Here is a 24,285-nt window from a genome sequence, read left to right as displayed (position 1 = left end):
AGCATTTCCTCTCCACTTAACTGAAACTCAAAATTAGCAAGGAATGAAAAACACTCTCATTCCAATGTCAGTCAATACTATGTGCATACGCACGCACTGAATCGCATGTGAGCCGCATGTTCATAAATAATTACAACTGGCTGTCCAATTTTAACACACAAGAGGAAGTTTTATCTTTCAAGGACTGTGGTTTGTCAATATTTCACCCAGAAAATGCTGACGCCTACGAGCCGACTGCGGAGGACTCGAGCAGCGTAAGAGAAATTGATATGAGTGCGATGAAGGAGCGGTAAAGCACGTACCTCATACTGTGTGATGAGACCATTGGGTTCCACAGGCTCCTCCCATTTGAGGAAGATCATGTCATCCAGCGGGGTGAACGTGAGAGATTCTGGAGCAATGCCGCCGGGAACTATGGAAAAGCAGCGAGGGAAGCCGATGGTAAATGCAATGAAGATAGAAAATGATCTCACGCTATCAGACTAGTAATGGCAGTACCATTTACTCAAAGTGAGAGGGTTAAACCCTTAATGTCCCCCAAAGGTCAACTGTAATTTGCTCATTATAGTCATTCTCATTATAAAGGTTGAGGCTCAAACAGACCTCTTCTGTTACGAATGTATTACAGAGACACATCTATTATAACTAATAGAAGTGATTCAGTACTGTTGTAAAGTCATTCGAATATGGAATATGGAAACGGGGAGCTAAATGAGACCACTGCAATAGTGAAGATGGCATTTGGAGGTTTTCTTCTAACCGGTTTTTCAGAAATGAGGAAGGAGGGCGAGAGGCTATAAGAACGCAGCTGAACAATACTGTACTAGGAAAAGTTCACGCAATGATAATATTCTGCGCGTATAAAAAATGAGAACTATTAAGTCCATTTGTGTAAGTCGTGCCACTCTGCGGCCACGTTTGCAATGCCTCCGGGCAGATATTTACATCATAGCAAGAAAAATCTGAATTGAGTAGCATCTGTCCGATCAATATTTATAGCAAGAACTGTACAATAACTTTGGTTTGCTAAGCGTAAATTGTTTGATAAAATACTGAGCGTTTCATTCCTCCTCATTCATTGTAATGGCAGTTGTTGTATCATCATTGAAACTGTTTGCTTAAGAAAATGCATCTTGTCTTTTTGTTGTGAAAATGTAGTAACCATGTCTTTTAGGTTAACTGATTGACATTTGTATAGTTTGACTAAAAATACTTATATATACATATAAGGTTAAATTATGATTACTGTGGTAAAACCACGAAAGGTTCTAGTAACTACACAGTTAGTAGTACATGTTGCTGTTTTACAATAAAAAATTATAGTTCCCTTAGTTAAACTTTGTTAATTTTCATATAGGTTAAAGAATTTTTTCTGTTTTCTTAAATACAGTAAAACATGCATTAAAACAAGCTTTAAAAAGGCTGTTGAAACTTAAAGGAACAGTTCATCCAAAAATGAAAATTCTTCCTAAATTTGTTCTGAATGTTAAACATTTCTTGTGATGAACACAGAGAAAGATATTTGGAAGAACGCTCGTAACCAAACAGTCCTTAGCCATCATTGACTACCATAGCGTATGGCATCTCTGTGTTCAAGAAATTCATAAAGATTTGAAACAACTGGAGGGTGAGTAAATGATGACAGAAATGTCTCTTTAATGCGTATGGTCACTAAATGCTTTCAATGCATATAACAAAGAAGCATCACAATTCAAAGTAAGCCAATCAGATCTGAGGGACTAAATCAATTTCATTGCACTATTCCTTCAGCTCACTTAAAGGGACAGTTCACCCAAAAATTTGAATTCTGTCATCATTTGTTCACCATCTTGACGTTCAAAACCTGCACAAGACTACATCTTCTGTGGAACAGAAATGTATAAGAATAAGAGTCAATGTTGTTTTGGTTGCCAACGTTCTTGAAAATATTTTCTTAGTTCACCAGAAAAAAGAAAGTCATGCAGGTTTGGAAAAACATGTGGGTGAATAAATGACGAACAAATGTTCATTGTTTGGTGAATACCACTTAACCAATAAAAACCCATTAGCCAATTAGCTTCACCGGCTACATTTTGCTACACTCCACCAACTAAATCCGAGCCACAAAACCCCAGTGAAAGAAAGACACCTGGAGGTGATGACGCGGCTTTTTTTAGCTGGTTAATATGAACACAGGTTCTTGTAAAGAACACAAACGCTGAGAGGAAGAATGAGAGTGAGAGAGGAAATGGAGCCGGAGAGACAGATGATGCTCTGAGCTCTCACATACTGCAGCAGTAACACATCAGCAGATGTTTTTACAGCCATTTGTGCCCTGTCACCGGGGAAGACAGTCATCCTTGTTAGCCCTTGGGTGTGTGCACAGTGTGTGGCTGTGTGGATGTGGAGGGTGAGAGGCGGTGAGGCATCGATAGCCACTGGCTAAAATAACACGCTTGCTCAGATAGTGTCAAAAGCGCTGACTGCATCACTTTTTCTTGCGACGGGCCACGAAAGAAAGGAAGTGCTGATTGAAGCTTCAGAGCGCTGTTGATAATCGAGCGTTTTCATCTCTTTCCATCCATTCATCCCTCCCTTCCTCTCTTTTTCTCACTCTTGCTCCGTCACGCTTCCTGGCGGGACGATATGCGTGTTTTGAATTTTTCTCTAATAATGTTTTTTTTTACAGAAATGCGCTGGCTATTGAGCACTGTGAAATCTGAGAGAATAATTCAAATAAATGTTAAAACCATGATTTAATAGAAACGTTGTTATTCAGTCCAGGCTTTCTAACCACGTACTCCAGGAACATCATCAACTCGGCCTTATAACAAATGAAATATGTGAATTCAGATTCCGTGAGAGCTCTATTACTCACTGTCCTCCTCGGTCTGAAAGCTGACCTCCTTCCCTTCCTTCTTGCCCTCCGAGTTGGCGAGCGCCAGGCGTATTTGGATGGTGTGATAAGGGGGAAGGTCTCGGAGGGTGAAGCGCGAAGTGTTGTGCTCCACGGCCAGGCATTCTCTGACCGTGGTGTTGTGCCCGCCGCCGCCCCCTGCAGTTGTGTAGCGGTAGCACAGCGAGACGGCGTACGTGTGGCAGCGGGTCAGGTTGAAGGCCGGCGTCTCCCACAGTAAGTTCAGCTGCCGGGATTGGATCTCCGAAGCCCTGAGATCACGCAACGCCCGCATGGGCTCTGTTAGAGATAGAGAGAACAACACAGAGGGATCATGAAAACAATGAAAGACTGAAGAGCAAGGTCAAAAACAGCAGTATGACTACTTTTCCAGTTTGTTAACATATGCCGCATATGCAGGGAATCTGCACAGGGAAATCACCGGGTCACACAATTTCTCGCTCACCCCACCCAGCGCAGGTAGGAGGTGCCACCACGGTCAAACAAGCAGGGAGGTTGACAGGTCTACTGCTAATGAGGACATAACTAATGCCAAATTACATTAATTAATTTCACAGGCTGCTGGTTGTACTGTCTCTCCCGCTTTTTGCCACCTCCGTGTCACCGAGCAAATCGAGTATCTGCCTGCACCTTGTCCAGGGGCCATGGGGTGGCAAAAATAAAAGCCCTGTTCAAGGACATTTAGTTCTGCCAGATACAGTTAGTGCTAGGTCAGTGTATTAGGGCAACTATTTTGGGATTTGCATACAGCCATTGTATAAAAGACAAACCATTCTGAACAAGGTTATTATAGTTAACTAAAAGTATCAAATTAATACAATTTTAGTGTAAATACTATTCAAAGAAATTAGACTTAGTCTAATGGTGTGCACAGATAAATCATTTATAATAATCGCTGTGAAAAACACTTAGAATTTTCCTGTTGGATTGCATGGTGACTTTAGAAAGGGTATCGGTGCATCCCGAAATATTAACATTATTATAATATGTACGTTTATTTTTATTACCAAAACATATTTGGTAGCACTTTCTTTGAAGCATGTATGCATAATGCAATATGAAGAGTTATTAAAGGGTAAAATGCATTGCAATTCTTCATAATGTGTGTTGTAATGCATCATATGTATTTGTAAAGAATTATAACCAATTTAAAATGTTTAGCGTAACAATGAATTGCTATGTGTTATAATGTATAACTGTAATAACAATTATTTATAAGACATTACAATGAATTAAAAGGTGCATTACAATAGTTTAAAACTACTTTTATAATGCATTATACATACATGCTTCAAGGAAAGTGTTACCAAATATTTTTTTGTATTAAAAATAAACGTACATATTATAATAATGTTAATATTTAGGGATGCACCGATACCCTTTTTAAAGTCACCATGCAATCAAACAGGAAAATTCTAAGTGTTTTTCACAGCGATTATTATAAATGATTTATCTGTGCACACCATTCCTTTATTTTATTCATTTGCACTTGTTATCTTTAATCAAAAACGTTACGCTCTTCACCACATGACGTCAGCAACAGAAAAGAGGTAGGACTATACTGGCTGTCCAATGTTCAGGCATATCTAGACCTCCCCTAATGGCCCAACTTACAACAAACCAATCAATATAAATAAATATAAATATATATCTTTTTTTTCTAATTTCAGAAGCTGTTTCACTCAGATACACGGAAAAGAAGTCAATGGCAACTTCCGGTTCATGGTGACTTTAAAGACCAATATTTGTATGGGAACGTTGATACCGATGCCTGTACGAAAAATACACAATTGTATGTGCTTGTCACAAACTCTCAAATGACAAATATTTGTCGGTTCTGTCAGGTGTGAACTTGCCTTGGAATCGGTGCATCTCTAAGAGTAGGACTAGGAGCATATTTGGGCATCCATAATAACAATAATATCTTATAATATATATTATTATTTAAGTATTTTTTATTGCCATAAATAAACAGATCAGATAACTACATTTGTAAAATCACGTTTTTTTATTATAATATATATTTTTATGTGTTAGTAAGTTGTATTTTTATTGGAGTTATTATCAACTTACTCAAAACAACTTGCTTGATATTAACTGGAATCCACCATAAAAAATATCTTTAATCTGCTAGAAGAACTTCAAATGAAAATGAAATATTAATATAACCAAATATAAATAATATAATTAATAACTAATACAAAACTAGAATAACTTTTAGTAATGAATTTGACATTATTTTCTGAGACTGAGATCTTACAGTAATTGAAGGTTACAAGGACCAATAGTCTGCTTTCATTGTATAAAAAAGTCAAGTGAATAGCAACCAAAGTTATCAGTCCCTGACACGTTGCCTTTCACGATCTAAACGAAAGGAAATTCACTGGAACAACATGGGGGTCATGGGGAGAATTCTGAATTTTAAGTGACGCGTTCCTTGAAATCAATTATTATTTGGTGAGGGCCAGAGATCAAAACCACCTTTGGTGCGTTTGAAATAAAGACCCAAAGGAAGCACAAGAAGCTTAGTGTTTGTCTAAAAGAGGTGCGGGCAGCGTGAGGGTGAATCAAGGACACCCAGCCCTACCAGCAATGAGCGCATTTGTCACGGTCCATTATTAAGACAATCAATGCTTTTTTGTCCAACAGATCTGCACATAATGTATTGTATTTCTTTGTTCTTTTAATAGAACCTGGTGACTAATGGGCCCAAATGGGAAGGTACAACAAAGGAGGTGTGAAGTATGCACTTCCTATGAGGTCAAAGCTCAAGGTCCTCATTGTTCCTTTTGAACCTCTGCTCAAAGGACACGATGCTGCAGCCTCTTAAGATTTGGGCTTGCAACCAAATGTAGGGCGAGGTGACTAATGCACCAAGACTGTGAGAAGAGAGCGACTGAATTAGAGGAAATGTATTTTCTCTTGAAGCCCACTGAGAGAGCATGTATGGATCGCGGAATACTAATTCGGTGCTGCCGAATGACACTTGGGCATGTATCGCTAAACCTAGAAAATTCCCCAAAACGTACACAACTTCATACACTTTTCTAGACATTTACCTGTATTTAAGTTTCTAGATTTACATTTAGATTAAGCTGTGCGGTGAGGTTTCTTATCGAGCTCCCGGTTGACCCGAGAACAACGATACTGACGAATATATTCATTCTGAAAATACACACGACAAGCAGCTACATTGAATGGACAAAAAGAGCCATTTGGCCCAACAGGATATAAAACCAAAATAGAGTGTTGATCTCCTTAATGGAACTATTGATTGTTAGTAAAAAGCAAACGAGTGGGTCGCTTTTGGCGTGCGCCTTCTTCAAAAGACAATCCAAGAGTCTACACTGCGCTCTTTGAGGAGCTTAAAGGGTCTTTTGTGCCACTCTACTTCCCTTAACCTAGTTTGAAAGCTTTGTCCGGATGCCAAGAGCAGCGCTTCAAGCGCCCTTTCTTTGGCATTCGTTTGAGATGGGACCGAACCCAGAGAGAGCAGCCAGAGTCCTGGGGCGGCATGTCAATTCCTCAAGGGGCAGCTGGAACACCAAACAATACCAGTTTCTGTCCAATTACTCTAGATAATGCAGATACATGGAGAAGTTTACAGAGAACTAATATTGTAACTGGTTACAGGGTGGACTAAGTGGCGCGAAAGAAGGTATGACGGTTGAGCCTGAAAGCAAGAGGATGGGGAACATGATTAAAGTAGTACGCCAAAAATGCTAATGCCCAAAAATGCTAATTATCTCATCATTGACACGCCTTCATCCCATCCCAGATGTACATGACATGTTTCTTTGAACAGTGTGTATGTTTGAATATGTTAAATCTCAAAAAGAACATCATGTGAGCCATTAAAAAATCAAACTCCAGTAGGTTAATGCATGTCTGATGACTAATTGTTGTGTGATATTTCATCACAAAAGTAAAACACAGATGAGATCTAAAGTTATCAGTGTGGTGCGATATTTGAATTAAATTAAAGTGTGTGTTTGGTTTAATTTCACTGAACACTAATTTTGCTTCAGAAAATATTCATTGACCCACATTTGGATGGTCATTTGGATGACTTTATATCACTTTATATTCAGTATACTGAACGGATCAAGGTCACTTATACTAAAACTAAAACTATGAATGCATTTATGGTAATTGAAATCAAATAAAATATTGGCCTAAACATTTCATGAATAGTTTAAGATGAGCCTGTAGAATTACTAACTTAAACTGAAATAAAAATTAATATGGCATCATACAAATAAATGCTGATACAGCAACATAAAAAATAAATCTATTATTAAAAAAAGCAGATACCAAAATAGCTAAAAACTAACATCATAACAATATGAATACAAAATGTCAGATGATGTTGGGCTTTTTTAAATGATGCAGATGTATGGGACCTATACATGGAAATAAGGTGACATACTTCATAAAGGATAATAAATAGATATTAATAGATTAATAATATAGGAAGTCGTATATATATACTACATATCTATACCTATCTGGAGGTAAATTCTGAGAGAATTTTTGATTTTAGAGTGAACAAAAACTTTAAAGGACGCTTGTACTCTGTTTAAAATGTGTTAAATGGAGATGGATGGACTGGTTAAAGTTTAATTAACTTTGTAAATAAGGAAATTACTCTTACATTAATAGAAAAAATCATGAAGAATTGGGCCGCTGTTAAGTTACTGGCTCATTAAAGGTTCATTAAAGGAACACCACATCCAAAAAATGATTCTGTCACCATTAACTCACTTTCATTTCATCCTGTAAAACTTTTGCTCTTATATGGACAGACAAAAGATGCTAAGCAGGAGTTATATCGAACACTTTCAATGTCCGTTTTACATACTGACTGTCTGTTACAGAATATTATTCATGAAACAAGAAATTCACTCAAATGACCGTGATTGAATGATGACAAATGGCTTGTATTTTTGGTCAAGTCATTTAGTAACTACAGTCCAGAGCAAAACTCGCTCCAATGAACAACTAAAGAGACAGAACAGCAGGTGGAGCTCCATCTGTGAACTCGCTCTAACTCTTCCGTCTTCTTCTCTTTGTGGACCTGAGGAACATTCCTCCACATCATGCTCTGCTCCTAATCACGACAACGCCTCATCAAGCACACCTGGCCCAGGCTGGCCACGTTCCTCAGAACATCCACCAGTTCCAGAGCCCACAGAACTGTGCCCACTTTCATCTTTTATCTAGGTCACCACAAGGAAGCTCGCACCAGGACGCAATCTTCGACCGAAGCCAGAACTCACCCAGTCGTCTCATCATTAATCTCAATTTTCCTCCAATTTTTAAGAGGAGTCACTCTGTGTCCTGGAAGGAATTAGCTGCTCGGAGAGAGAAACCATACCAGTGAACATATTCCCTACAACAAAACAAACTAATAAGCTCTGTTTGGATGCCAGACAGCTGTATTTCAACACAATGGGAATGTCAGTGGGTCTGTGCACAGGAGTTAATGGTGTCTCTGTGCCCATGTACCTAAGGGGGCTATTTTTGGGCAGCTCATGTGAATTCAGAGATGATGATTACAGTCGAGTGTGATGGAGAATGTGGATTCACCTGTTGAATGAAGACGGATGTGCAGATACTACATTCTCTCAAAAAAAGTCTATGAAAACACAGTGTGACAAGGAGAAGAAGAGGAGGTTTGTGATGCTTGGATGTATAATGTTTAGACAGCCCAGAGTTGAGGTGCAACAATCATTAAGTAAAAAAGAATCACTAATGTGGTATTTAAAGGAACAGTTCACCCAAAAGTGAAATTTACTCAACCTTGAGTTGTTCCACATCTGTACATATGTCTTTGTTCTGATGAACACACAGAAAGATATTTGGAAGAATGCTTGTAACCAAAAGGTTCTTGGCCAACATTGAGTACCTTAGTAGGAAAAATGTCTTTATAAATTTATACATAAAAGAAAAAGTTTTGAAAGCCAACAGAACTGGGGCACTTTTGCTAACCATTGTATTTTTTTCCTACTATGGTAGGCAATCACAACTCCAGTGTGAGTAAATTATGTTTTTCGGGTGAGCTGTCCCTTTTATATCACATGTATAGGGAGCCGCAGAGATGACGTATTTTTTTAATGCAAACCCCGGATGCGAGTTAGCATTCCGGTTCCATCATCTATGCGTTTCTGGTAAATCGCCCAAAATAAGGTCTGCGGTTTACGGTTTTATACTATAGCATAAATTACACCAATATAACCCACTTGTGATTTTTTAAAGCCTTCACAAGTTCATCGAGCGACCTCAGTGTAGTCTGTAGCATCGTGTTAGCTTTATACTTCTGCCGATTGTATGTCACCTTCAAAAGTAAAAAAAGTTATGTTAATTTGTAAATATGGTCTTGATACAGAAAGCGTGTAAACATCATACACCTTTTTTAATCACAGATCTTATTTTTTGCGATCTTCCAAAAGTCCATTGGGAAAATGCATAGCTTTCGGTCCAGGGAAGCCGCGCGGCGCTTACTTCCGGGTTAGCCGACAAAAATAGGAAATTTGGATTGCTCTTTAAGAAAATTTGATTAAGTTTCGATTAAGCCCGCTGGTTCTCAGATTTGTCTTTTGTGAAACAGACTCTACAAATGTGTCAGGGCACTGTCTGGATTCGGCACATTTACCACCAGTTGCAGTCAATCATTTTTTATGGATTCTGATTAAATTGCTGTGCTGATTTTCTGCCGTAATGCATGATGGCTCTCTACATTATCTACCACAAATGTGTTCCGAGTGCAAAACGATTCTCACATTTCTTATGCTTCATCAATCTAAGAGCAAATGATCTGAGATATCCTATTCGCATTAATTGAAAAGCTGTATACTCATAGTCAAGCACTGTTTCATCTCTTTCTATGATACATTTTTTTCCAAAAAAGTTTAGAAGACACATCTGAGATTACATCTTCTAATTAATGAAAGAGAAACTCCATTAAGTTGTTCCATTTACACTTGGTCAAGATCACATCACCAACAGCATCAGACAAACCACAGAAAGCAAATGCCACAAGGCCTGAATTACTCTCTTAAAGAATGACATTCAAGAATTAAAGGAATGGTTCACCCAAAAAGGTTTCTGTCTTCATTTACTCACCCTCGAGGTTGTTCCAAATCTGTATCAATTTGTCCACATGAACACAGAGAAAGATAATTTAGTTCTTGGCCCCCATTGATAACCATAGCTGGTAAAACGTATATTTATACAGATTTTGAACAACTTGAGGGTGAGCAAATGATGACAGAATTATTACTTTTGGGTGAACTGTCCCTTTAATTAAACAACCTCCATTCCATCATAAAATTACAATACATGCCATCTGCACCGTACAGCCACCCTAAGCAGACCTAACATTGCTGGCGTTGAAACTCACTGAACTAAAATCAGCGCATCAAGTCGCACGTCTGTAGACTTTACCCCGTGTTTAATAACTCATCACTCGAGCACGTGCACGTGTGTGTGAACAAGCCCTGTCAAACAAATCAAAACTTCACAGCCTCCGACACAACATGCTGTTCCCACCAGCATCCTCCTCCAAGCACTCAATTATATCTTCAACTTCTACACTGCTGACGGAATAATAGGCAGGAGATTTGAGCGCGACCAGTTACGGGAAACCTCATTTTACTTCCAATCCCACTGATGTGCTTCTATTGAGTCCAAATTACATCTTTAACAGTTCAGCAAATTTGATGGCAGCATGAACAGCCCCAATATTCATGTGAAGGCCGTCCTGCTGGGAATGTGATGCAAATACTTCATTTAAAGACAAATTTCGATCCAGATTTAATGTGTGGGACAAAATGGAAACAGTGGGAAATATTAAGCGCGACCGTTTGTTCATTTTTTCCCTCTGCTCTTTTGAAGACAAAAGCTGTTTAAGACACACACTTGTCACAGAGTGCTTATCTCGATCGAGGCGACTCGGAAATCTCTTGGTTCCAGTGTTGTCTCCGGTACATTCCCTCTCTCAACCCTCTCTTCCCTTTGTTCTTTTCTGGCTCTTGCTTTCAGACGAATGGTAACCGCTCCCGTCTGGTTTGGGAACAGTCATCCTGAATATAAAAAGTGGCAGGCGGTGACCTGCGTAATGGGCACGTCTGTGTTCGGAACACGACACGCTGTAAAATGGTGGCCATTATCGTGTTGACCGGGTCGGGGCCAGATTCTCCAAACCTGCGTTTGGACTCGGATAAAAAGAGGATCAATCTACCTAATCACACCCTTTCTGGTTGTGAAGCAGCAGGTGGAGGCAGCGACTCTCATTTGCAGGTAGAACCATGCATTACCGTCCCCCTCGCTGTTTGTTTTGACAGGCACAAGACGGAGCCACGGGAGAGATGCCCGCAGTTTCGGTTCAGAAAACTTCAATTCAAATAACTCATTCGCTTTTTTAGGAAAGGATTTTCAGGATTTGCTCCTTGAATTCTCACGCTGCTCATTAAAGCAACAGCTCACTAAAAAAATGAAAATTCTGTCATTATTTACTCCCTCATGTTGTGGTCGGTATGACTCATGTCCTCAATTTTCTGAACTCATGTGATAGGTTTTCGTGAAAAACAGAGCAAAATCGGCATCCTGATTCAAACGTCAATCAAAACAACTAGTTTATAATTGTTTTACTCGTAACTTTGGCTTCAGAAGGTTCGGAATAAAGTAAACATATTACTTTCATGGTGATTTGGACAGCCACATAAGATCTTTCGTATGGCAAAAGCTTCATTCGTAAAAACCGATCACGTCAGAGGCAGTAAACAATGCAAGAATTTTCACGTTCAGGTTTTCATTTACTGAGCTCAGACATGTAATGTAAAGTTCTTTGGTCACTCACCAGCACACTTGGTTCTGCTAATAAGGGGTGGTCCGGGTGGTCCGGTCCCACCCTCGCCCGGCCGGGTGAGCAGCACACTGATATGGTACTCTGTATCTGGGTCCAGGTGCCAAAGCTTATAGGTGAGCATGTTGACTCCAAGAATCTCCGACCAGGGTGCCTGGCTGGCCCGATATTCGATTTCCCGACGAATGATGGGGCCGTCGCCCAGGATGGAGTTGGTGTTGAGCTGAATAATCAGATATGTGGAGCCGGCTCTCAACAGCTGGGGCGGAGCGATTGGAGATGGGGGCACTGTGATGGAGAAAAACGGCAAGTTATTGTAGAAGTTACAAAAAGAAAACCAAAACAACATACAGAGCACAGTAGAGTTAAAAGTAAAGTGAATGAAGAAACATAAGGAACAGATTAAGCCTAAGCGGAAAAAATATAAACCTTTTAACTTATCATGAACCGAATCGGTCTAATCTCTTTCAAGACATTTTAAAGCTTATCTTGGCCAGCGACTGTTCACATTGGCAGGCCCATTTAAATCTTTTCAGACCTCACAGAGAACATCCACAGTTGGGTTAGTACCATGGCAAAACCAACATCCCCAAGTTCAAGGTTTGAAATACCAATCTGACCGCACATATTAAACCTGCAAGAGAAAACTCTTTCATATCCTCCAGGGAGAGCTGGGAGTAAACCAACAGATGTTCATGCCTATAGATTATGGAGGAACGTCTGATACGCACTCGCGCTGCTTAGTGGGAGATTTTCATATCTGTTCCCCTGAGGCTCTGTTCAGACTGATACACGGCAGTCACGATAACTTGGAAACAGAAATTCTCCCATTTTCATAATATGGGAAAAGTTGTTTATTTCATATCGAAAGCCTCATTTCTGACTAAACTTGAGGTTCTTGACTCTTGAGTTTTTAAACAATTAGAGATAGAAATCAATATGGAAGGTTAACAGTTAGGTCAAATCAGTGGCTTTTGAACGCTTGCTTGTGTTTCTTTACTACTGTTTTCTTACGTTTATTTAATGAACAAATACATCATTTTTTTTATTTCAAGTTAAAATCCAGAGTTACAACAATATTTAATGTTTCAATAAATGTGTTCCATTGTATTTAGACCGTTTTTCAAGATGTAAATAACACCGGTCCAAAACTGGTCAGTTTTGAAACCCTGCTGACAAAAACTAGAGAAACCCACTAGAAACCATCACAACAATTTGAATGGCTTCTATTAAAATACCATTTTGAACCATTCACTTTTTTACCATTCACCATTACAAAATTCGTTTTTATGTGTTTTCTGTTTTATTCCAATAGGAATAATCTGACAGATAACATCCTACCAACATAATCCATCACATACCAATAGACACCATTATCATTTCCAGTTAACTATTATGAAACCCCATTACAACCATTAAATCCATTACATTATTTTGTGTGTTTTGGGCAGGGTTCTACTATTTTCCCAGCAGGTCTAAGCTTATTTAATGGACAAATACATTCCATTTTTATTTACGTTTTCTAACAGAAATATTAATATATTAGAATATAATATATTATAACAACATTTAAAATTTCATTAAAGAATCCCAATGTGTCCCCCATTGTATAAAGACCAATTTTCAAGACGTAAAGGAGACTTCCAGAAGCACTTCCCGTTTCGTTTTTATCATTATTCAGACTTCATACCAAAATACAACCAACAGAGAATTTAGATTTGGATCAAAATGTTAAATTTACATCTTTAAGACTTAATTATATTGAAAAAATTGGAAAAGGAAGTGCCCTCTGGACCAGTGTTGTTTACATCTTGCAAAATGGTCTACACATTCTTCCTGTTATATCTTTGAAACCCAACAACAGAGATATTGCTCTCATGCCAAACCACTTAAAAAAAAGTGTCCGCTAAGTAAACAGAGATCTCAGCCCTGATTTTTCCCGTGAATAATCTCTGGGTCTGCTGTGTCCAAAAGCTACACCTCTGAGGGCCAGATGCACATGGCAAATATCCAGCCAGGGACCCAGAGAGACTCTCCCAGGAGGGATTTGAGATGGCAGGGAGTAATAAAGCTCATCTTGTCTGTCAGGAAAAAAGCTCAGAGACCATGAAAAGTCAACTCTGTAGAGCCCACTTTCACATAAGAAGCGACGTTGAAATCTCTTTCCTTTCTATGCAATTCTCCCTCTCTCCAGCGTTGGCTCGGTCAGATTAATAATTTCACCCCAGGAAAGAACTTTTTCCAAAGCAGATATCAGAATTACTCATAGAAAAAAAAAGTCCTGGACCCTTTTGAGTGACTGAGAACAATTCTCATTAGCCCTTCAGCTTTTCTGCATCGGCTCTGTTGCTACATAATCTATGAGCCCAATGAGGAACACCGAGTTGTGAAATGAGTTGATCAAACTAATTAAAGGAGCGATTAGCCTCTGGTTAGCAAGAGGAGCGAGCACGGGAGGGCAGTTCGGAAGACAAGATGATGATTGGAGTGAAGGGAAAGGGTCACTTAAGGTAAATGTAATGAGGTTGCATCGATGGCGTGCCGGCATGAGGGCCTATAGCTTTACGGACATGTCCGGTGGGGCCAATCTGCTGTGGTTAACTGGGGTGCCGTAATGCATTTTAAATAAGACCTACTGTTGGTGTAAGAGCCAGGGCAGATAACAATGGGCCGCAGGAATGCAGCTTTATTCTAAAATGGATTTAAAGCTCAGAAACATGGATGCGCGAGTGGGTTTCTGAAGTTGTGCTTCGTATTGTTCCCAAATGCACTGTGTTTGCTGCTCTGGCGAAAATATGATGAAGTTGTAATGAAACAGTGTGACAAGTGGCACAACAGCTTTATATCGGAAGATTTGATGAGTCAGTCCCAAAGAAACATTTAAGTTTTGAATTTTGTGACGACAAAGATCTGAACAGCCTTAATATTTATATTTACTGTAAAGTAATGCTGTCAAATCGTTAGTCAAAAAAGTGGCTGTGGAGTTCTCATCACTGATTTTTCCCATGACTAATCTATGGGTCTACGGTCAAGAAAAAGTCATTTTTAATGATATCGGTATCGGCCGACAATGAAATAGAGGCCGATATATTATAGCCGATAAATTATGAATCATTTCCTCTGGTTAAACCCCTTTAGCTTTAAGCTGCTCACAGTTCAAATACAGTACAGTACTGTCTTTCTGTCATGATCATTTACATACTGCTATTAGCAAAACATTGTTGATGTAGTATGTAGATATGTGTAAATTATAGGAACAAAAGCATATTGTTTAAAGCCCACTGCTGTCTGAATGCTTTCTGTCTCGAGACCTTCTGGCTATTGAAAACGCATTTCTGGGTTGCTCTATAACATCTATAATTTGTTTATTGAATAAACATCATACCAGAAAAGTTTATAAGTTAAAGAATCTTGAATTAGTGTTCAGTGAATTAGTGTTTTCAGGGGGGAACATAATTTTCAGTGTCAGAAATTAATGTTTAGGTACTGTATATCGGCGATATATCGGTAATCGACAATGTTCAAGAATTATCGGTTATCGTTCGCGGCCAAAATTTACATATCGCTGCATTCCTTATATATACACATGTACACTCACCTAAAGGATTATTTTTAACACCATACTAATATTGTTTGACCCCTTTTGGCCTTCAGAATTGCCTTAATTCTACGTGGCATTGATTCAACAAGGTGCTGAAACCATTCTTTAGAAATGTTGGCCCATATTGATAGGATAGCATCTTGCAGTTGATGGAGATTTGTGGGATGCACGAAGCTCCTGTTCCACCACATCCCAAAGATGCTCTATTGGGTTAAGATCTGGTGACTGTGGGGGCCATTTTAGTACAGTGAACTCATTGTCATGTTCAAGAAACCAATTTGAAATGATTGGAGCTTTGTGACATGGTGCATTATCCTGCTGAAAGTAGCCATCAGAGGATGGGTACATGGTGGTCATAAAGGGATGGACATGGTCAGAAACAATGCTCTGGTAGGCCGTGGCATTTAAACGATGCCCAATTGGCACTAAGGGGCCTAAAGTGTGCCAAGAAAACATCCCCCACACCATTATACCACCAACATAATTTCATTAATGAGAAATTGAACAGGTGTTTCTAATAATCCTTTAGGTGAGTGTATGTGTGTGCATTTATAAGCAGTATACATATAATTACACATGCCACACATATAAACACAAATGTTTATTTTGGCATGGATTAATCGTGGTTTGAAGGCTCTAACTTTAAAGGGATTAAGCACTTGATAAGCAAGTTCCTATTGCAAAGATATCTTATTGATTCCCTAGAAATAAACATCATGATAAATGTGTCTCCTAAATGAATAAAATGTAAATGAAGGAAAGATATCTGAAGGGAAACAAACGAGTCAACCGAATGACAAAGTAAAACAACACTCCCAACAAAGTCCTGATGAATGAATTCCACTCAGGTGTGATGAAAATTTGAAACTCAACAATTCAACCCCTTTCCATCATGCCCAAACCGAAATAAACATCAAATGACTTTGTTGGGAGGTATTTTCAACTGTTTTCACATGAAGGGGATGTGGATTTTACCACTGGAGGGTGAAGAAACGCTTAGCCTTGAAGCAGTGACTGGTGTGAACCTACAGTGTGAACAGTAAATAGCGTTGGTGTGCGAACAGACCTCAACCGCCAAGTCTCCCCTTCAGTGTATTTATTACCTGTAATTTTTCATTTCAGGTTTTGTTAAGACCAAGTTTCTAGAAAACAGCCTGAAGGTTTTATAATACTGGGTCACATTGTGGCAAACAGTAAAGCCCAATTTCCAAACTCGCTTTAATCCGTGCTGCTACTCCTATCAATGGGATTAGCACGCCGCTGTCTCATAACCTCTCTCGGTACGCCTTGAGGACGGATGCCGAACACCCCACGCGGCTCCATCCGTCCCTATCCTCATTTTATTCCTGACTTCTCCTTTGGCTTTGAGGGAATATCAATTTGACCTGGGTACAGAGGTTTACACAAAAGCTGGCAGCTGTCAAAATACATGATTGAAAAATGAAGTTGGGGTTTCTTTGGTCCACTGAATAAAGCTTGATATGAATAATTCAAATGTATTAATGCATTAATCTTAATGATCCAAATGTGCACATGTTAGGACATAAGTTTCTAGCGCCCATAGGATACTACAAAGAGACAAAAAATATTGAATTCAGAAACCGTGTATACATATTTATACACCAGGGGGGGACTGAGAAGCAGAAAAGGCACTGGATTATTTGGCCGTTCCACCATTTCTGTCAATGGGGGGTTGTCTACATGGGGGGGGTTTGTGGAGTTTGATGGCATCAGCCCTCAACCATTTCTGTCACCGGGGGGGGTGGTTGATGGTTTGATCGCATTTATTAAGCGTCTGTCCTTCCGGCTCAAGCGTCCATTCCGGCCCCATACGTTAGCGAATAACCGGGAAAAGTTACGGTACTACAGGTGGCCAGTCCGTCCCTGGTCACAGACGTAGGCCTTGGGTGGGTCAGCTGTTAAACACCATAGGACACAGAATAACATTTACATTGAAATGGAAGGAGAAGAGTAATATTTACAATGCACAAAAAATGGAAAAGTTGTATTATGGGGAAATCTGGGTAATGTTCATTGTTCATCATGAATGAATGATTTTGCTCTTACTTAAAGTTTTAATATGGTTGTCTACGTATTTTAAACAATGCAAGATCAAAGCTGATTACAGTTGGGTTGTAACATTAAACACAAAAATCTCTGAACCTCTGAAGACATGTATATTATCTTGTATTTCTGTTAATAGATCCTCTAAAAAATGACACACAGCACCTTTAAATTTTTTTAATTTAAATGTCATTTTTAATTTAGACTTGACGTTTTTTTGTTTATTCTGAAAGTTGCTTGATCAAAATAAATTCCACCAATTTTTTAAGCTGAAGAGTGAATATCTTGTGCTTCTAGTTTTCATAAGCACACCCTCTGTCTTCCATTAGTTGGACAAACACATAGCCCCGCTCCAAACTCAATCCATTGTTTGAGCTAATATTGCTCTGTTGAGTTGGGCGAGAGGACAATGCAGCGTTCTGACTGTGTTTGCCCTGATGTTAGTACTTTCAGTCTCTGAATATCAAACTGGAACTGAAGAAAGTATTTTAACATAAAAATTACACACTTCAGCATTAGAACATTTTATTCTGTGGCAAACAAAACCTATAAAGAATTTAAACTTTACCAGACACCAATTGTATACAAAAAGACTTCCATTTAATCGGTACAATATACACCCTTATTACAAAACTGCCAGTTTTGTGACAAAAGACATAAGACTATAATAGAGAAAGCATACAATGAGTAGAAAATGACATGGACTTATCCAGAATCCAATTATCTTGAGATGTGCACATTATGGGCAGTGAAACAGAGCTGAAGTTAATAGAGAAGGAAAGAAAACAAGAATTTTACCTTTGACGATGAGTTCGGCGAAGTTGGAGACGCCGGAACCTCTGGAGGACTGCGTGACGCAGCGGTTGAGGTCCTGCTCTGGCTTCTGGACATTCTCTAGTTGAAAGGACACTGAGAACCGGTTGCGGCCCAAGTGCTTGACAGAACCACCCGAGGACACTTCACCGTTGTGCCGCTATGAGAAGGGAAAATACAAGTGAAAAACAACTTGTAGTCACACGACGATTCAAATATTTAAAGGGATAGTGTGCCCAAAAATGTAAGTTCTCAAATCTACATGATTTTCTTTGTTCTGATTAACACAAAAGAGGATATTTGAAGATTGTGGGAAACCAAACGGTTGTAGGGCACCTCCTAAGCTTTGTATACTGCATTTATGCATTTTGTTGTCCTAATTTGGTTCCACTTGCTTCTATTGTTTACCTCATTTGTAGGTCGCTTTGGATAAAAAATAAATGTGGACTACCATAGTAGTTTTCCCTCTTACTTTATTCTTTTCTTTTCCTACTATGGTAGTAAAGATTTGGAAAAACTTGAGGGTATGCAAATGATGACAGAATTATACTTTTTGGGTGAACTATCCCTTTAAAGGACCTTGCACATCGAGTATGATGCGTATTAACGAATCTATTGCGAAATTACATTATAGATGTTATAGTCATTGTCCAATTCCATTGTGTGATAACACTGCGTAGATTTAAGTGTTCAAATCAATCATAGTAAGAGTTATTTTGAACGTACCAACATCATTTGCAATAATGCTAGACGCACTGACGGCACAAACTACTTCGGCAAAATTCTTACAAACTGTACCTTTAACTATTAGTATATACAAAATATAGTCTGTCATGTTGTTTAACGTTCTCCTAGTGTATTAAAAAAAACATCTCTTTGATGAATTACTTTTTATTTCATAGGAAAATGAAAAAAATATTGTCTCTATAGAAACTGTTGAAACTTTTTGAACTTCCTTTATTATTATCATTGCCTCTCTATAAAGAACCGCTTCATTGATTTCCTCATTTTTGTAAGTTGCTTCGAATAAAAAGCGTCTGGTAAATACTTAGATTTAAATTGTATACGATGAAGATGCCCAAACTAAACTAAACTAAAACTGCATTTGCCTAATGACTGTATTCAATATGAGCAAAACAGAAACCATTGATACTGAGAGGAAAATATGAATACGGTTTCATTTGAGAATCCATTTTAAAGAAACGCTCAAATGTATTTGCGTTGTAGCTTTTTCATTTAAAAAACTCTTGGGGTCTATTACTTGAGTTTTTGCATATAATAAATGTGTCACTTGTTATGAAGCACAAAACCTCACTTGACAATGGCAACATTTCACAGAGACTCTATTATAATTTAAGTGATACGGTGTGAATGGACTCCATCCACGATCTTAGCGCGTTTCTTTCTCCTAACTGTGAATGGTCAGGACACAAAATAAATGCTCAAAGTGCATTAATAAAGACGTCTGTGGTTGCCACACAAGTGCACGCTTTTGTTTACTATTCGGTTACCGAAGTGTTTAGCCCTTTAAATGTGGCTTGAAACCACACAAAACCTGAACGTGTTGGAAGCGGCTCCATTTTTGAGGTTCACATAAAAATATAGCCAACCTTACAATCATGGAGAGCTCAGCACACTGCCTTTCATTCAACCTAGCAATCAACGTCAGAGAACTGCCAGACAGGAAAACGCATCAGATGGTGTGTGATGAGCACGAGATAGCCGCAGACAATCTGTCTGGACTAAACAAGGTACGGAAGACAGAGACATCCATTCGTCTGGAACAAGTAGGCTGCAGCTGTTAATATGGTACACGATGAGGAAAACAAAAATAAGCAATGTATCTCGCAATGTGTTTAGGGAAGAAACGGCCACTTCGGAGCACTTGAGAACATCAGTTATAGCAGAATCTTGTGTCACGGTGACAGCTTGAAAGCACAGGCAGCTGTGACTTGACCTTGAGTTGTGACATCATCATTCATTTGATTTAATTCCACCTTTGATGGCAGAAGGAAAGGGGCCTTTCTAAGGCAGTAATCTGAAAGGCTAAAAATACTCTCGAACAGCTTGTGACAACATGGTTTTAGTTTGAAGATTTACGCAATAAACAACAACAAACACATCAAAGTTCAACACATCAAATCAGGGCTGATTCATTCAACTATTATTATTGTGCCACTGAGCATTTTGCCCATTCAAAGGAGAGGTTTATGAAAAACGATCATCATTTACACCTCTTGTTATTTCAAACCTGACTTTCTGTCTTCTGCAGATCACAAAAGAAGATATTTTGAAAAAACTGGTAACCAAACAACATTGGCCCCTATTGACTTCCATTGCATTTCTCAAAATATTTTCCACAGAAGAAAGAGGTTTTGAACGAGATGAGAGATGAATGAGAATAAATGACATATTTTTGAGTGGAGGGTTGTGAATTATCCCTTTAACCGACTTTATCACACTGGGAATGACATACTTCAACCACGATCAGTCTTTTCCAGTAAAGTATCGTTTGACTGATATTCCATACGCTCATCAAACCAAAGTGAATCTACAGCACACTCACCTCTAACAAAAACTTCTCGGCTTCAGACGGACGCCCTGCTGCCACACACTGGAAAGTGGCGTTTTGTCCAGCGTTAACCTCGACATCCCCCAGACGAGAGAAATGAGGGGCTTTATCTAAAAGCAGAGAGCAAAGATGTGAATTAGATGATCAAATGGCAACAAAAAAGCAGACAACCTATTGAATCTATTTTTCGTCTTTGCGGCCTGAAATCTTGATTTCATGGTAAAATGCTGGTAAATTGTGGAGACGTGGGTTGTTTTCTTGTCCATGTGAGACATTTGATAATCCTACAAAATATGGCCTAGATAATATTCCAGCATTTTTATAAAAATTATCGATTTTCATAAGGTCTTGGTTCGATTACTCTGCTGTTTGACCTTTAGAATTTAAAAGATGCTGCTATTCATTGGCAGAAGCATCTTTGTAACGTAATATATACTCAAGGATTAGATAAAATAGATAGAAATAAAAAACAGATAGAAATACGTTATTGATCTCTGAAAGAAAATAAAGGTGCAAACCGAATCAGAAGTCGAACTGAAAGATAAAATGAAGATTAAGTGATAGTTCACCCCAAAAAATCATTTTTTTTTTTCATAATTTATTGACCCACATGTCAATCCAAACCTGTATGACCTTCTTCTGCAGAACACAAATGAAGCTAATATTTTGAAGAATGTTGGTACCCAGACATCATCGTCCTCAACTGACTTCCATTATATGGACACAAAACCACTGAGACATTTCTCTAAATATCTTTGTGTTCCACTGAAGAAAAGTCACAAACGGGTGAATAAATGATCATAGTACTTTTTTTTGCATGAACTATCCCTTTAAGGACATGCAGAACATGAAATGCATAAAGAGACATGAGGTCACTCATCCTATATGTACATAACAAGAAACAAAACATAAGCACACAAAATGGTACTCCGCTAAATTCCGATCCTCTGGAAAACTGTAAAACCTCTCAGATATTTTTGTTTTAAACATTTCTTTGAATGGGTGTCAGTTGAAAAATGGCCCCAGGCAGGAATGAACGGTTTCATGTGGTAGTTAACAGTGTTTAGTCTTTGAGATTGGAGAGCTCCTGCGGGAGCCGCAGCCAGCCCTGTCGGCTTGTTACTTAAATAGCGCATGTATAATTCATAAAAATAAATCTTACAAAGTTTTTCTGTTTCTGCGGTGATAAAAGAATTTAAATATGACTTTTGTCAGAGCTGCGGCGAGTTGGGCATATGATATATTATATAAGAATCATATACTCTCTAACAGTAAATAATCGTTTTAATAGGTGATTTTCAATGCAGGCAACAGCTTGCAGTTGGAATTTATTATGTAAGTCTTATATTTAATCATAATTAAAAGGAACAGCATATTGTTGCTAACAAGGCAGATATGGTTCTGATAATATTTGGATTTGGTTATTTAATCTAGACGGTGGTGGTTTGTAAACTATTCTACTTTATGTGCCTGAATAAAAACCATCATATACCCTGGAGGACCTTCATGGAAGCCTTTAATTTCAGAGAGCTTTGCAAAATTCATGGTGGAACTCCTTCGATGCTTTTAAGCTCAAAGTCCCTTAATTCCATCAACGAATCCCAAGTGCGTTCGTAAAACTATTTGTAAATTTGGTTGATGTATGCCTAAATTGTTGCAATGCAGTATGGGTTAGACACAAAGGCTTAAAAACAGGCCGCCCTGGTTAAATCTGTAACCCTGTGCAGGAGTCCTTAAATCATTTTGTTTTCCATTACCTTAGGGCATTGCTCAAGGAGGATGCACTAGATACAAAGTCATCGCACGCAGTCGACCCACATCGTATCTGAAACTTGTCAATCAACTTAGATTCCCTACAGAAACGTCATTTTCATTTTATTTTTTTTCATTGTAGTATTTTTTTACATTAACACTGCGCTATGAAAGCTTGTTTTGTGAAACCATGGCTATCAGTTTTCAGTCAGCGGGCGAACAGAGGGCACACCACAGTGTTAAACTCAATTCATGCTTTATGAGTCAACATAAATCACACCTAACTAAAGGGTGAGGAAGGAGACTGAAAATCTGTTGCGTGTTCTAGCCAGGTTGTTAAATATATCAGTTTGTATCCTTAAGTCTTGTTTGAATAATACATATGTGTTCGCCACAACAATGGCATGATGAAAACCAATGCACTATATGCGTAAAGCACAACCTCCCTAGAAACTGATTTTAAAATCTAACCTGGCCAGTTTGAGAGATTATTTGACGATTTGGAAACCAACTAGACCGTCTGCACACGGGCTTCGAATCTAAAAGACTAGCTTAACCCAGCCTAGACCAGCAAACCAGCCTAGGTTGCCAACCAGCAGGGTTGGTGGATGTTTGTTTGCCATCGTCTTTATTCTCCCTTTCCTCTTCTCCCTTCCTTCCCGTTTTGGCTCGTCTTGCCGAACGGTGATTTCCGCAGTCTGGCGCAATGCCACTCTCGACAATGTGTGTCCAGGTCCTGATGAGAGTTTTAATTATTTAATGTGCACAGTGGGGCTTAGATGATGCCATCTGCCGCCTGCAGGAAGCGTGTGTGGGGGGGTGAAGGAAGGGGGTGTTGAGAGACTCGGCAGAGATGAGCTTTCTTGACCGCAGCATCTGTTGATTTGCTTGTTTAGAATTGCACTTTACTGCCATCTAATAGCACTTTGTCAGGTTTTTTTTTCGGTTTTAGTATGTATAAATATCGCAACGGTTTATGGAGCCTTAAAAGCGTGAGGGTGTCCCTCAAGGACTGTGAAAGGGATTGTTAACTATGAGCTAGTTCCACATTGCTGCGGTGTGCCACATATCCAGCCCTGGAACGGTCCCTTTAGGCCGGGGGCTGGACAACAAGATGCATTTTAGCACATCAGTGATAATAATTGGCTTGTCATATCCTCCTGGTTTTTTCTCCTCTGTTTTAATAAACTGGGTTGAGGTAACAAAGTGAGCCAAACAGACATGTCGTACGAGGATTTTGTTTCAATAAAACCCTGACTGAGGAACAAAGTGAAGCTCAGAACTTAACTCATTCCCCGCCAGCCTTTTTAAAAAAAAAGTTGCCAGCAACACTGATTGCCGTAATAACTCGTCTTTGGCGGGAAACCGTTTCTTTTTAAATGACGAGATAACTCGTCAATGGCGGTGAAAGAGTTAAAGTCAAGGCTAGTGCCGATAGCCCTGTGGTTACCGAATTTGATTCTGCTCTCGGAATCCTTTGCCGATCCCGCTACCCTTTCTCTCCCCAATACTTTCCTGTCCTGAAAAAGGTGTAAAATGCCCCCCAAAATATAATAAAAAAAATAACTGCATTCCCAAACACATTTACATTTGTTACGGAACATTAAAAAACTGCATTTACAATTTCATTTTTGAAACGTAACATCAAGAAGCTGCATTCACAGTTTTACCTTTGTTACATATCATCAAGAGTCGGCCCACAGACTAAACGACTTCAACAA

General features: G+C 38.9%; 1 protein-coding gene across 9 annotated transcripts in view; it reads right to left on the bottom strand.

Moving 5' to 3' along the window:
* The window catches only part of ptprub (protein tyrosine phosphatase receptor type Ub), a 184,330-nt gene that overhangs the window by 56,836 nt on the left and 103,209 nt on the right, over window positions 1-24,285 (bottom strand). For all 9 annotated transcript variants that reach the window (XM_056762139.1, XM_056762142.1, XM_056762145.1 and 6 more), the window contains exons 5-9: window positions 20,807-20,922; window positions 18,226-18,400; window positions 11,757-12,050; window positions 2,858-3,175; window positions 303-412 (exon numbers count right to left, since the gene is read on the bottom strand). In XM_056762139.1, coding sequence (XP_056618117.1) covers window positions 303-412; window positions 2,858-3,175; window positions 11,757-12,050; window positions 18,226-18,400; window positions 20,807-20,922 — 1,013 coding nt within the window. The remainder of the gene's footprint in view (window positions 1-302; window positions 413-2,857; window positions 3,176-11,756; window positions 12,051-18,225; window positions 18,401-20,806; window positions 20,923-24,285) is intronic.

The sequence above is a fragment of the Triplophysa dalaica genome, chromosome 12 (genome assembly GCF_015846415.1).
Source record: "Triplophysa dalaica isolate WHDGS20190420 chromosome 12, ASM1584641v1, whole genome shotgun sequence".
In the NCBI taxonomy this organism is placed as follows: domain Eukaryota; kingdom Metazoa; phylum Chordata; class Actinopteri; order Cypriniformes; family Nemacheilidae; genus Triplophysa; species Triplophysa dalaica.
Note: the sequence above shows the minus strand (reverse complement) of the source record. Positions and strands in the feature narration are given on the sequence as shown.